The 14,755-nt window shown below is 38.4% G+C and overlaps 1 protein-coding gene across 2 annotated transcripts in view; it reads left to right on the plus strand.

Moving 5' to 3' along the window:
* Positions 1-272: 272 nt before the first annotated feature.
* Positions 273-14,755, plus strand: part of LOC138753598 (uncharacterized) — a 75,618-nt gene continuing 61,135 nt past the window's right edge. The window contains exons 1-2 of one of the 2 annotated variants that reach the window (XM_069916791.1): positions 273-1,439; positions 2,858-2,927. In XM_069916791.1, the coding sequence (XP_069772892.1) occupies positions 1,407-1,439; positions 2,858-2,927 (103 nt within the window). In that variant the 5' untranslated portion in view covers positions 273-1,406. Of the gene's footprint in view, positions 1,440-2,857; positions 2,928-5,993; positions 6,059-14,755 lie in introns of those variants that run through there. The other variant, XM_069916794.1, reaches the window with a different exon arrangement.

Raw genomic sequence — 14,755 nt, forward strand, 5'->3', positions numbered from 1 at the left:
TTTCATCTACTACATATCTGACCATTCCACCAATCTATCTATATTCCCCTGAAGTTAATTACTATCTCCTCACAGCTCACCATCCTTCCCAAATAACAACATGTTTGGAATTTTGCTCTGTATTGCTATGTTCAAAGTATGTATCATTAACAATGGTCCTGTGAAATTTTCCATTGCCATTCTCACTTTATCAAATCAATCCACATCACAATAGGCTGGCCCTATGTCATAATATGAAGCAGAACCCTGGCATTCATCTAAGCAAACAATGGGAAGCTGGAGGAATTCAACAGTTCAGCAGATCCCTGCAGCTTCTCATTGTTTGCTTAAAATTCCAACATCTGCTGTGTTTATATTTGCCCAATGTCAGCCTGGCCAGTTTAACAACTCCCAATTGGATTGAGTTACCACCAACTTGGAGAGCCCAGGCAGATCAGGAGGTGAAAAGGCCCACCAGTGAATGTCTGTCCCCATTTCCAGCTATGGTCAAATAGTTCCAATTGCCTTATGGGTACCTCAGCACAGGATAAAGCAGAGGGAAACTCCTGACAGCAAATAGTTTCTATCCTATAGTTTATCTTGGTGAAGAATAGGAGTATGGGGCTAAACTCAGTCAGAAAACCAGAGCCCCATTGCATAATGTAATATTTTCAGAAGCTCCTTCATCCAGTCATTGTGACTTTGTCTTGCCAATGGAACCAGATGTGTCTGGATGAGCGAGTGAAGCTGAATCTGCACCATTTCTCGATTATCACATGGAAAACCTCCAGGAGCAGATGCTACACTAGTAGAAGGTTGGAGGACCTCACTAGCCCATATTGTTTAAGAAACAGCAGTCCTACTTCAAGGATCCTGAAACAAAGAAAAAACATCCCAGTACTTTAAAGATATCACAAATTACACACCAAAACAACTGCAAGGGGAACTTTCATGCCTGTGACAATCACAAAAGAATCACTTTAGTTTTGACTGCTGGTAAAATCCTCGTTAGAATCCTGGTAAAGAGACTGATTTTTCACTTTGAGGGAGGCCTACCATCAGAAAGGCAATGTGATTTCTATGAAGGGCATGGAGCATTAGACATGATATTTACAGCAAGACAATACCAAGATAAATGCAAAGAATAAACCTACAGCTTGATTACTCACTTTGTCGATCTGATAAAATCTTTCAACACCATTTATTATGATAGTCTACAGAATATCATGGCAAAATATGACTGGCTCAAAAACTTCATCACAATTGATCAACAACTAAAGGAAGTCCCTGTGATCCCGTTACAATCCTTCTATGATTAGACCGCAAGAGTAGGACTGTGCACAAACAATAGTATTGCAAATTTCTCAAATCATTTTTTAAAGAATCAATAATCTGAACCATGCAACTAGAATTTGACAATTTTAAGAATGGTTTCCACCTTTGAAATAACTGCAAAACAGGTAATCTATTTTATGTGTTTAATTTCATTTTCAAATCATGTAACATACAATCCAGGAAAAATAAATAAAAAGTGCTGTGACTGCGCAGCAGATCAATCTTAGTTCGTTCTGATAATTCAGATGTAGGGTCCCAACCTTGCTGTGAGGCACTTGCACCAACAGTGCATTTCCAGTGATTAACTATACTTCAAATTTTCAGTGCTTGTGAGACTTTAATCAGGAATGGGCTGCAGAATGGATTTATTTTTGTTACAGTTTCCAAATGCATCCTCGGGAACTAATAAATAAAACAGTATGTGATAAATCAGCATTGGTTCCACCCCACAAGGTGCTGATTATATTGCCCCTCAATCATTTCTGTTTTGTTCTACATGACTGGCACAATATCTGCAACAGTAACTACAATTTGTAAAGGAATTGTGTAAACCAACAAAATACATGTCTATTCCAATCAGTTAGTAGTATCAATGCTTATCAACAATTAAACCACATCGCAGAACACCAGGTGTAGTGTTGAAACCTTGGAGGAAATTTTATATATGCAAATTAAATACTAAAAATAGGAAGTCAGAACCCTGGAATTAAATGCATGCAGCATAAGGCAGTACTCATTAACTTTGAAGATCATTTGTAGGGAGGTCATAGTTTTTTTTCAAAATAGATTTTGCAGTGGCCATAGTAATTGTGTTCACTTATTTTAATTAGTTCATGAACATAATTTGTTTCCTACCCTCCACCATCTGTCATATGAAAATATCTAATAGAAAATGTTGAAAATATCCAGCTCCATAGCACACAAGCTTTTGGGTTCCAGGACCACCTCCTCTTTACAGGAATCATCGGCTACATGCAAATTAGTTGTTATTTAGTATTGTGAGGATTTGTTAAAAAAACGGTACTAAAATGCTGACAAGTAGATGCTGGAATTTTGAGTAAAGAATGAGAGGTTGGAGGGACTCAGCAGGTCAGGCAGTATATATGGAGAGAAACATTTGGGACCAGGATGCTTTAGTCAAGAAAGAGTAATAGTACTGGCACCGAGACAGTGTTCTGATTCAAAGGTTTCTGCACATACCAGATGCTCCCAAACATAGTACATTAAGCCACCCCTCCCACCCCCCAAAATCCCACATCTATGGGGATTTCATGTGGCGTGGATTGGTGAACTGACTGCTAGGTGGTGCCAATATTAAACTTTTTTACCTATTTATTTTTGGCAATTTATTTGTGGGTTGCTGGAATTCTGGATAATGAGAATTTTACAGTATTTGTATTTCCTTAAAATTAGAGATATAGACAGGAGGAGGGCAACAAGTCCTCCAGCCAACTCTATTGATTAATTTCATGGTGAATGATGCAATCTTGGTCTCAATGCCACTTTCTTGTTCCCTCTTTATACCTCTGACACTCTCCTGCAGATCCAAGTTGTAAATCTCTGCCTCCACACATCAGAGTCAGTCAATTCTTATGGGCTCACAACCCTCCAAGGTAAGACATTTCTTCTCTTTCCCAACGGGAGTAGCTGAAAGATGCTGTGTATGAGGTGATTGGAGTCCTCAATTATTTTACAAGCCCTCTTCAAAGAATGATCCCAGTATATCATGTAGATGGGATGTCCAGGGTGGGGGGAAGGAAGACCCCAACCGTCCTCTCTGTTGCTCTTGCGGTCCTGTGGATTGACCTCTAATCCAATACTTTACAGCAACTGTAATGGTGGTGGTAGCAAGTACAATAGGATCTTTTAAGAGACTATTAGATAGGTACATAGAACTGAGAAAAATTGAAGGTTATGCAGTAGAGGATTTCTAAGCAGTTATTAGAGTAGGTTATTAGGTCACCACAGCTCTGTGGGCTGAAGGACTGTGTTGTAGATTACTGTTCTAACAGCTGACAGCACAGCCTCATACAGGAAGGGCTGAGAATAAATGTCTTGACCTTAACATTGAAGACCTGTGCTCTAGAACAATATGCACCTCTATCTAGTAAGTTAGAACTCTGAAACCTACCCAGAGAATTGCTCAAATAAGTCTTGATCGTGAAAGGCAAGTTATATCTGACCCAATTAATTACTGTCCAATCACAAGTAAGAGAATCTATTACCAACAGAGTTATCAATTCACACTTAACAATAAGCTACATAACAATGCTCAATTTGAGTTTCAGCTGAACCACCCAGTTTCCATCACAGCCTTGATCCAAAATGATCCAGAGCTGAATTCTAGAAAATTCTAGAAAATAGGGCAAGTGTAACTGCCCTTGATTACAAAACAGAATTTGACAAAGTTTGACATCACAGGGCACTAGTCAAATTAAAGTGAATAGGTAAAGGAGAGGAGAAAATACTCCAAGGCATTAGTGAGGCCAAATTTAGAGTACTGTGTGCAGTTCTGGTCACCGATTTATAGGAAGGATATTAACAAGATAGAGAGAGTGCAGAGAAGATTGACAAAAATGTTGCCTGAGTTTCAGCATCTGGAATACAAGGAGAGATTAAGCAAATTAGGTCTTTATTCCTTGGAACGTAGAAGGCTGAGGGGGGATTTGAAGTGTTTAAGATAATGAGAGGGCTAGATAGTTGATGTGGAAAGGCTTTTCCCATTGAGAGTAGGAGAGATGGATACAAGTGGTCATGGGTTGAGAGTTGATGGGCAAAGGTTTAGGAGTAACATGAGGGGGAACTTCTTTACTCATAGAGTGGTTACTGTGTGGAATGGGCTTCCGGGAAAGGTGGTGGAGGCAAAGTCAATTTTGTCATTTCAGAAAGAGTTGGATAAGTATATGGATGGGAGGATGAATGGATATGGGCAGAGTGCTGGTAAGTGGGATTAGAGGAGGGTACTTGGATCAGTGCGGACTAGAAGGGCCAAATTGGCCTGTTTCCATGCTGTAATTGTTATATGGTTGGTTGGAGGGATATCTTGAACAAAGGAAGATGTTAGAAACCAAATATCATAGCTCCAGGACATCACTGGAGAACTGCACAAGGCAGTGTTCAAGGCTTTTTAGTTGCTGCCTGATGATTGGACAAGGTTCCTCTCCATCCACACCTTCTCAGAAAATGAAGCAGCCCATGGCCAGCAGATAAGGATGCTAAATGGCAAATACCAACTTGTGTTGCAAATGTTAGACAACAACTAACACCAATGAGAGACTAACCATCCAACACTGTCATTCACTTGTATTTTATCACCCATACTTCAATTTCAAAAGTCACCCCTGGCCAGACCAAATGACCCAGCCACAAAAAAAATACCGTGGATCCTGTTACTACATTCTTCAGAGCTGATTCCTGGCCAGCTGGTATGTGACTAACATAGTCTTTGAATGCCCATTTTCTCTCACAAACTCATCAAGGATATAGGGTGTTTGGCCTGCTTTCGAACGACTTGATTCCAGAATCCCTTCTCACTCATGTAAATTTAATTTCAGCATTGTTATTAGACCTCTCGTTCCAAATGCATCGACTAAAGTGAACACATTTTTTGGACAACTGTGACATATTTCGACCTTATTGACACAATGATTGATCCCCACAATATTTTGCTTTTCTCGAACCTTGTTCACACTTGGGGGAAAAGCCTCAAAATCGACAATTCTGTTTGTGATTAACAGAGCAAATTCTAGTACAATAATTCCTCATCACTGTGGTGTTACAACCACTACACTGGCTACACTCCTACCAGCCTATTATAGGGGCCAACTTCTCTACATGCAGATAGGCAATCTGGCAGGCTGGCCCCCATCTGCCGGCTGTCAATCACTGGCCCTTATAAAGACTCCAGCTGGTCACTTGTGGACAATCAGATATGTGGAACCAGCAAAGGTACTAAGACTGGGGTACAAAGTTTAAGTTTATTAAAGTCTAATGGACTTTGCATTAGAATTATTCTCACAGCAGCGCTCACCATCGCGTTCCTCTAAATCATGGGGGGGGGGGGAGAAAGATGGGCTGGAGATTTTTAAAAAGCAATATTAGGCAATGCCTTTCACGTGTGCCCTACTAAGTGGCTTCACTCTCTCACCTAGCCACCTCAGCCGAATCCCATATGTCCAACAGAAAGCCTCGACCATTCACAACCAGCAGGCAGCAGGAAGCCCTGGGACAGAGATAGTCAGAACGAGAGGTGGCCAGAACTTCTGCAGAGTTCACGCCAGTCCTACTTCACTCGTTTAAAATCCGTGTTCTTCTCCTGACAACAGTTCAATTTCCCCCTCAAGTTCTTTATCTTTCATTATAATAACCACAAACTTGGGGTTCAACAATTTCAATAGCAATATTAACATTTCCTGGGAAAATCTGGAAGAGTTCTCTTGTCTCTGCCTCGCCCAACTTCCTTATCAGACACGACTTTTCAGCTCGGAGCCCCAGTCTCCCTGAGTCTGAAACTCGACTACTCACTGATGTGTAACATGCCTCCTCCTGCCCATCGGTTCACTATTAACAGCTGTCCCTTCGAAAAAAAACGATTACTCTTTCTCTCTGTATTAAAAAAACCTGTACAGCGAAGGCCCTTTAACAATAGCACCACGTGATTGCCCCCTCCCCCCCCCATTGTTAAATGACCGTATTGGTTCGGTTGATTGTAGCAAGAGAAGAAGGGCATAGAAAAGAAACACTTGTGAGTTTAAGTTTTTCAATTTAACAGATCATTTTGTCGGATTGTCTTTTATGCTATTGTGTAGTAACTTAAAGACAAATGCTTCCTTAAAAACCTTTTTTAATTGTTCAATTTTTAGGTAATCTGTTTACGTCTAATCATTTATTTTACTTTTAGTGACTCGTCTCTCTAACTGATCTTAATCTCTATACCAGGAATCTTTTGGTCAGTGGCCCAGGCAGAAACGTGCCTTGATATTCTGCTCAATGTTGCCCGTGATTGAAGTTGTTGGAACAATTTTGATTTCTTTCATTATTTCTATCTCTCATCTTTTGAAAACCAATATTCCCACACATGTGTATTGCCACGTAGAGTTGGTTTTAGGATTTTAGGCTGAAGCACTGATCTGGAAAGTTACATCTGATAAGGGAGGTAGGGCAAGGCAGACAAGTGAGCTCTTCCTTTTTTGCCCCCAGGAGAATTTAATGTTGCTATTGAAATTGTCACACAGAAAATTGCTCAGCAGCAGACCAAAGGAGGGGGAGGGTGGTTATCTTATTAAAAATTTACCTATTAAAATAGAAAAAGTTGTTACAGACTCGGCTGGGAGGTCTGTTTATAGTATGTCAAATTTACTCTGAATCCTGGAATTTATTCAATATATATGCACTTAATGAGGACAATCAGAATTTTATGCAGGATTTTTTTCAGTTATTGGGTGGAGATTTTAATTTTAGGTTAGATCAGTTATTAGATAAAACTGGGGAAAAATGCAAAAGAGTAAAGCAGTCAAATTTACAGTAAGTTCCATGCAAGACGTGAAGATAATAGACATATGGAGAAAACAGCACCCAAAAAAATAGAGATTACTCATCTTATTCTAAAAGATACAAGACTTAGATTGATATGTTTTTACTTTCTGGCCAAATACAAGGGAGAGTCCAAGATTTTGAGTATAAAGCAAGATTGTTATCAGATCACTTACCCTTATAGCTAACAATTGCTCTGGACGATACTCCTAATAAAGGATATAGATGGAGACTTAATCCCATCTTGCTAAAAAGAAAAGATTTCAGGCAATTTATAGAATACAAATTCAGTAACCGATAAATTAATATTATGGGATGCAATGAAAGCCTTTATTAGAGGGCAAATAATAAGTTATACCACTAAAATAAACTATTACCAAGATATAGTAAAGTTAGAGAAAGATTTAATGAAAGGAAAAATGAAGAGGAAAAAAATACAATTGACAAAAAAAATTGAAATATGATGCGACAAACATACCAAGTTTGGGGGGGGTGGGGAAACATAATGAAAACAAAACAAGGATATTATGAATTGGGTGAGAAAACTCAACATCTTGGCAGTTGAAGATGGAGCAAGTAACAAGAATTATTATAGCAACAAGGTAAGGAAATTATCAGATTTCATATAAATCACAAGAGATTAATGCAAATTTCAGGAATTTTTTATAAGCAATTATACCAATTAGAGGTCCTAGAGAAGAATAAGGAAATAGATAAATTTTTGACATGTCGAGTTGCCCCAGTTAGATGTGAAAGAACAAGCTAAATTAGCAAATCCCCTGATGGTTATGGAAGTATACGACACATTAATGAATCTACCAAATAATAAAGCACAGGGTGAGGATGGATTCCCTATGGAATTTTACAAAACTTAAAAAAAAACAACTTGTTAATTCCACCTTTTTTTAGATGTAATAAAACAGGTGGAAGAAACTCAAAATTTACCTGAATCTTGTAAGATGGCAATAATTGTAGTAATTCTGAAAACTGGGAAAGACTAGTTATCACTATCTTCATACAGATCGGTTTCCTTATTTAATTCTGATTATAAATTAATAGAAAATTACTAGCAAATAGATTAGTGAATTGTTTACCGCAGTTGGTGAAATCAGATCAATCAGGATTTATTAAGAATAGAAGGGCAGCAGATAATGTATGTAAATTTATCAATCTGGTACAAGCGGCACAAGAAAATAAAGAACCAACAGTGGCAGTAGATTGAGTGCAGAGAAGGCCTTTGATAGGCTGGAATGGAGCTTTCTCTTTAAAGTACTTCAGAAATTTAAAATACTAGAAAAATTTATTAATTGGATCAAAGCCCTATATAATAATCCTAAGGCAAAAGTGCTAACCAATGGTTATATTTAAGATTATTTCAAATTGAGTAGGTCAACAAGACACCTTCCATTATCACCTTCCTTTTTGCCTTGGCAATAGAACCATTGGCAGAAATGATAAGAACAGAATGATAAAGGGAATAAGGATTAAAGAGGAAGAATTTAAAATTAGTTTATTTGCAGATGACATTTTTTTTTTCCAGATGTGTTAAATATACTATAAAGAGGTTACATACCAAATTGAAAGAATATGGGGTGATTTCAGAGTATAAAAAAGTGAAGTAATGCCAATGAATACAGTAAACTATGCACACAAAAAAAATCCCCTTTTAAATGGCAGGTACATTATTTAGGCATCAGAATAAATAATAATTTAAATCATTTGTTTAAATTAAACCACCAGTCATTAATGGGGAAAAAATAACAGGAAGATTTGGAGAAATGGAAAGTCTTGCCAATAACTCTATAATAGGGAGAGTAAACTGTATCAAAATGAATATTTCCATGGTTGCAATATTCATTTCAAATGCTATCCATTCCTGCAATGGGAATTTTTTTCAAAAATTGAATAAATCGATAAGAACATTTCTATGGAAAGGTAAGAAACAAAGAATAGCCTTGGAAAAGCTGATAGCGACATATAAACAAGGGGGATTGCAGTTGCCAAATTTAAAAAAAAAAAAAAAATTACTATAGGGCTGCCCAATTAAGATTCTTGTCAGATTTTTAGAAGGTGGGAGAAAAGCCAGCCTGGCTTTTGATGGAACTATATAAACTAGGGGAAAGTGTTTCAGAACATGTACTTTACAAGTGGAATGAGAAGTTAGTGCATCATAACAATTTATCCAATACTACTCCATATATTTTAAAAATATGGAGTAGGATACATTTAGACCAAAAGTTAATAAACTATCAAGTACCAAATATGTTGCTACAACAAAACCAATTAATACCTTTTACAATTAATAACATTTTAATGGTAAAGAAAAGGAATAACAAGAATAAAAAAAAAAAACTTTTCGGGGCAATAACCTATTAACATTTGAAAAGCTAGAAGTTAAATATGGAATATCGCATGGTTCAATATTTTCATACTATCAATTAAAAACATTTAAAAGAAAAGCTGGGAAATGATCTCAGGTTGCAAGAGAGTAGTAGCTTTGAATATATAAATCACGGATACTATGTCAATTAAAAAATTTATTACAAATATGTATATTAAATTACAAGACAAAGGAAAAGATGAGGCAATATATGAATCCAAATGCCATTGGGGAAAATGATTCAAACATACAAATAAAAAATAAATCCTGGAAGGAATTGTGTGTGGTGTTGGACTCTGGCTTTAACTTACTCTTAATTTAGTCTATGTGTAGTCTGAGTCCAGCGCGTTCTTTGAATGAAGTGATAGGAGAAGGTATTCGGTTCAACAGTCAATTTATTACACAGCACAAGAATAAAACTTAACAGAGCTCTGGGTCAGTCTGTTAGTTCATAGCTCACCTGCCAGTGAGCTACTCCCCGAGACTGACCCCTATTGTCCAGTTGGCACAGTTTATATAGGTCAATCTTATCACACAGAACAAAAGTTGTTTTCCCTGCTAGATCTTTTTGCATAAGGGTTATCACAAGTCATCTCCTGTTTTGCAGATTTCTGGGGTGTAGCATTCCCATGTTAATCCTCCAGGCCAGACTATCCTGTTGTTTAGATCTGAAATTAATTCATCCCCAGATATTTCTAATCACCATTCGGTCCCTGTCTGGCCAATTTCTGCTGTTCTCTTTAACACCTCCTCGTGCCTTAATCTTCCTCCTAGACTGGTTTTCCATTCCCTTTGATTCTTGCGGGCCATTCTTTGTTCTGATCTGGCCTGTGTCTCCTGTGCTACTTCCCACCTCCTTCAGTTGAGCATTCCTCCTAAATCGTTTTATGCATATCCTCTCCCTGTATCTTGGGAGCAGCCAATTTTGTTCAGCCAACTTTGCTCCATGCTGTGACAGCCACTTAGCCACATTCCTCTTTCCCTGACTCATGCAGTCCAAATAAACTTATTGATTAATCATTTATTTCATACTGTTTTAACCCCTAGATTCCAACAGTGGGCACCATGACAGATACAATAAATGCTTGGTATCAAATGATACAATATAATTTGCTTCACAGACTATACGTTACACCTCAAAAATTAAAAGAATGGAACATGAAAGTATCTGATAAGTGCTTTCACTGTAAACAAGAAATTGGTACAATGGTACATTCAATTTGGACATATACAAAAGTGAAATCATTTTGGGAGGATTTGAATACAATACTAGATTAAATTACAAAAAACAAGATGCCAAAAGACCCAGAATTTTTTCTGTTAAGCAATATAAAAGACAGAGTTAAATCATTTTTGGAATCTGTTTAAATTTAATTTTATCAAGATTGCATTAGTGGCTGCTAAAAAATGCATAATGATAACTTGGAAAATAGAAACACCCCTGAAAATATAGCAGTGGCTCACAGAAATGAACAAATGTATTCCATTAGAGAAAATTACATATAATTTAAGAGACAATTGCATACAATATGAACAAATTTGGGACCCATATATAAACTTTATTGGTAACTGCAACCTTGGGCCTCCAGCTCTTAACTTTTAACGAGAAAGATTATACGTAAGGAAAAACTGAATCGCATACTATTTAAAAGACATGCTCCTTTTATGTAAAAAAAAATTCTGTTTTTTTTCTTCTTTCTATCCTCATGGGGGGGGGGGTTTGAAGGGATGGGGGTTTGGGGAGAAAATGGAAAAAGTCCATGTATGTATGTGTACAAAGTTTGTCTAAATATTGTTAGAGATTGGTTATATTGTGACATTAAATTAAAAAAATTAAAAATGCAATATCCCAGGTTATCTGCAAATCAACACTAATGAATAATAGCAAATAAACATTAAAATACTGAGTGCAGCACGATCAATGTTCTTCAACAGGACACACATAGGAGACTGCAGATGCTGGAATCTGAAGCTAAACATGATCTGCTGGATGAACTTGATGGGTCAAGTAACATCAATGGGAGAAAAGGAATAGTTGACATATCAATGAAAAACCCTTTATCAAGGTGTTAACTATTTCTTTTCTCACTTGTGTTTTCTTTTAGCCATACCTTGGTTGCAGCACATCCAACCAACAGAGTAATAAAACCTTCAATGCTCAAAGCATTCTGGAGTTTTAAAGACTGCCACCTTCAGACAGCAGAGAAACATTGCTTGAATTCTGTTTACATTTTATAATGTTACTGTTTACCAGATTGCTAAAATCTTTGGGTGCATGAAGCCTGGCATGTGTTCTCTTAGTAGTTCAATGAAAATGTAAAGAAACCAGTAAATGTATTTCAATTTCCTTAGTGCTCACAGTGCTCTTGTCACATCACTGCAAGTTTTTGGATGCAAGCATCAAAATTAACAGTTGTTATGTTTTTGAAAGGTAACACCATAGAACTTACATTTTCATTGCACAACACCATGCTGATTATCTCTGATCAACACTTAAAATTCACATCAAATCGTATTGCTTAGTATTTCTTTAAATTGTTTTTTATTTTTCCAGTAATTTCCCTTCTATTAATGTTAGGTTCACTGGCATGTGTTTATCTGGCTTATCCCTGCTACCCTTAAATAAAGAAATAATATGAGCTAATCCTCCAGTTTTCTAGCATCTCTTCTGTGGTTATTGAAGATGCAAAAATTGCTGTCATGTCCCCAGTTACATCCATAGCAGCCTGGCACAGATTTAATCTAGCCTGTCGTTTTACCAACTCTTGTGCACATCTTGATATCTAATGCTTCCTTCCCCTTCATAATGTCCTGCTCCATGTTATCTACATACCCTTCTCTGATCTCCCTGTCTCCCATGTCCTACTCCTTGCTGAATACTGATGAGAAGCATTCAAATTAAACTTTGCCCACATCACCTAGATCCACAAATCATTCTTTTTCCTAGCTGCCTTCTTGCTCTTGATAAACTTGTAAAGGGTCAGGGGATTCATGGATTTGTTTTTTAAACTTTAGACAGAACTTCCTGCCAGCAGCAAGCTGGAGAATTTCAATCATAACTTTTATTTTGGGGAAAAAAAAACAACATTGCATAAAAGGTCCCAAACTCTTATGGATGTTGGACATAAGCCGTTGCAGTGCTTGTTTGTTTGTTTGTTGTATTTTAGGTCTTTTAAAGAGCAATGACAATAAATTTAGATCTAAAATCCTTAGAAATTTTTTAAAAAGTGTGATTCCATGAATGTAAAACACTTTACACAAAAGTGCTCATATGTGAAATTCGAGTTTGAATGCAAACTAATTGTTCTATGAAAATTATATGGTTATTGTAGGAAATTAAAGATGTATTTTCCTCCTCTGAATTATGCCCCTTGTAACGGGCCCAAAGGACCCCAAAACCTAGCAGCAATAGAAGTTCACCAAGGCAAATGGTTACTTAAACAAAAGTTGCTTTTAATTTTCTTTAAACATAGTTCAAGTTTGATTTTTTTAAAAAAAAATTATTACCATGAACTTAACTGAATCACCTTTTAAGTGCTCGTATATGTTCGGGAAAATTCTTTGATTCAATTTTCTTTGATTCTTCTCATTTCTCCAAGTTCACCAGTATCAGACAATTCTTGTACTGTACACAGAATTTAACAGTTATGAATTTTCACTGTGCTCTGATGCAAAAGGTTAAATGGTTACCACTCAGGAAGGTTCTTATCAGTTTTCAGAGAGATATTTGTTAAACGTGTACTGACAATAACCACACCAGCAGTGCGAGTATAAGATTGCTTTAATAAACTAATATGTACACTATGAGGTCTTGTCTCTCTGCAAGACGAACCTGGGAGGCTAGACTGTAGCTCTGGACTGCTTTATATACAAGGTCACCGGGATGACCCCTGGTAACCTAGCCATGTAATTACATATCACCACATTCACCCCCTCCTTAAAAAATTGTTATTCCCCCCGCCAACCCCCCCCCCCCCCGGTCCTCCTTCCCTTGTTTGTAAGTTCATAAGTCAAAAATTTTTCGTGGCTTCTGTTGCCTTCTGGTCCTCCTTGGTAGTGGTATAGGGGTGAGGAGTGTGGTCTGCCTTTCGGCCTTGGTGGAGGTGTGGGTGTGGGAAGTACTAGATGGCCATGTGGCCGTGTGGGCTAGGGATCCTCTTGTATAGGTGGTGATATTTTGTGGGGTGGGCGTACCCAGGGTCCTGATTTCTGGGGTGGGTGGTATAATCCTCTGGGGTGACTTGATGGACGGCTGTTCTAGTGACTGCTGCTGCACTCCTTGTTGATCCGTAGATATCTGTGTTTCCTCCACGTTGTTCACACATCCGGCCGGCGCGAGATCCCTGGTGGCCACCGAGTCTTCTCTTCCATCTGGGAATGTGATGAAGGCGTACTGAGGGTTCGCGTGCCTCAACTCCACTTGATCCACCAGCGGGTCCGCTTTGTGGGGTCTGCAGTGCTTCCAGAAGAGACCAGGTCCCGGTGAATCATGCATTTAGGCAGCACTGTGCCCGTCGTGGGTTTCCTTGTGAAAGAAAAGATACGGTCGTGTGGGGTCATGTTAGTGGCAGTACACAACAAAGAACGTATAGAGTGTAGGGCTTCTGGCAACACTTCTTGTCATCAAGTAACAGGCAGGTCTTTTGCTTTTAAGGTCATGATGATCATTTTCCAGATAGTGGCATTCTCCCTTTTGACTTGTCCATTCCCCCGGGATTGTAACTTGTAGTTCGGCTGATAGCAATCCCTCTCTCGTGCAGGTACTGCTGTACTTCTGCACTCATGAATGCAGCACCCCTGTCTATGTGTATGTAGTTCGGATATCCAAATGTGCTGAAGATGGGTTGGAGGCATTTTATAACAGTGGCTGCTGATGCATCAGAACACGGGATTGTGAAGGGGAAACGGGAGTATTCATCTATTATGTTTAGGAAATAAACATTTCTATTATTGGACAGGAGTGGGCGTTTAAAATCGAGGCTGAGGCGCTCAAAAGGTTTGGTAGCTTTTATCAGGATGGCTTTGTCCGGTTAAAATTGCGGTTTGCATTTCGCACAGATGGGGCAGTTCTTGTTCACTGACCTCACTTCCTCTACCGAAAATGGGAGGTTTTGTGTTTTAATGAAGTGAAACAGTCTAGCGACCCCCGGGTGGCCCAGCTCATTGTGAAAGTTCTGCAACTGGGATGAGTGGTTAAGTGCCTCTGGACAGCGCATTCGGGGGCTCGTTGAGTCTCCCGGGGCGGTATAGAATGTCGTAGTTAAATGTAGACAATTCTATCAGCCAGCACAGGATTTTGTCAATCTTAATTCTCCCCCTGTCCTGGTTATCAAACATAAAAGCTACAAACTGTTGGTCCGTGACGAGGGTGAAGTGTTTGCATGCCAGATAATGTCGCTAGTGCCTTACTGCTTCCACAATGGCTAGGGCATCCTTCTCAACTGCTGAATGTCTTACCTCTGACCCCTATAGGGTTCGTGAGAAAAACGCCACCGGTCATCCGTCTTGGTTTAGGGTGGCTGCCAGAGC

Source organism: Narcine bancroftii, chromosome 2, assembly GCF_036971445.1.
Source record: "Narcine bancroftii isolate sNarBan1 chromosome 2, sNarBan1.hap1, whole genome shotgun sequence".
Taxonomy (NCBI): Eukaryota; Metazoa; Chordata; class Chondrichthyes; order Torpediniformes; family Narcinidae; genus Narcine; species Narcine bancroftii.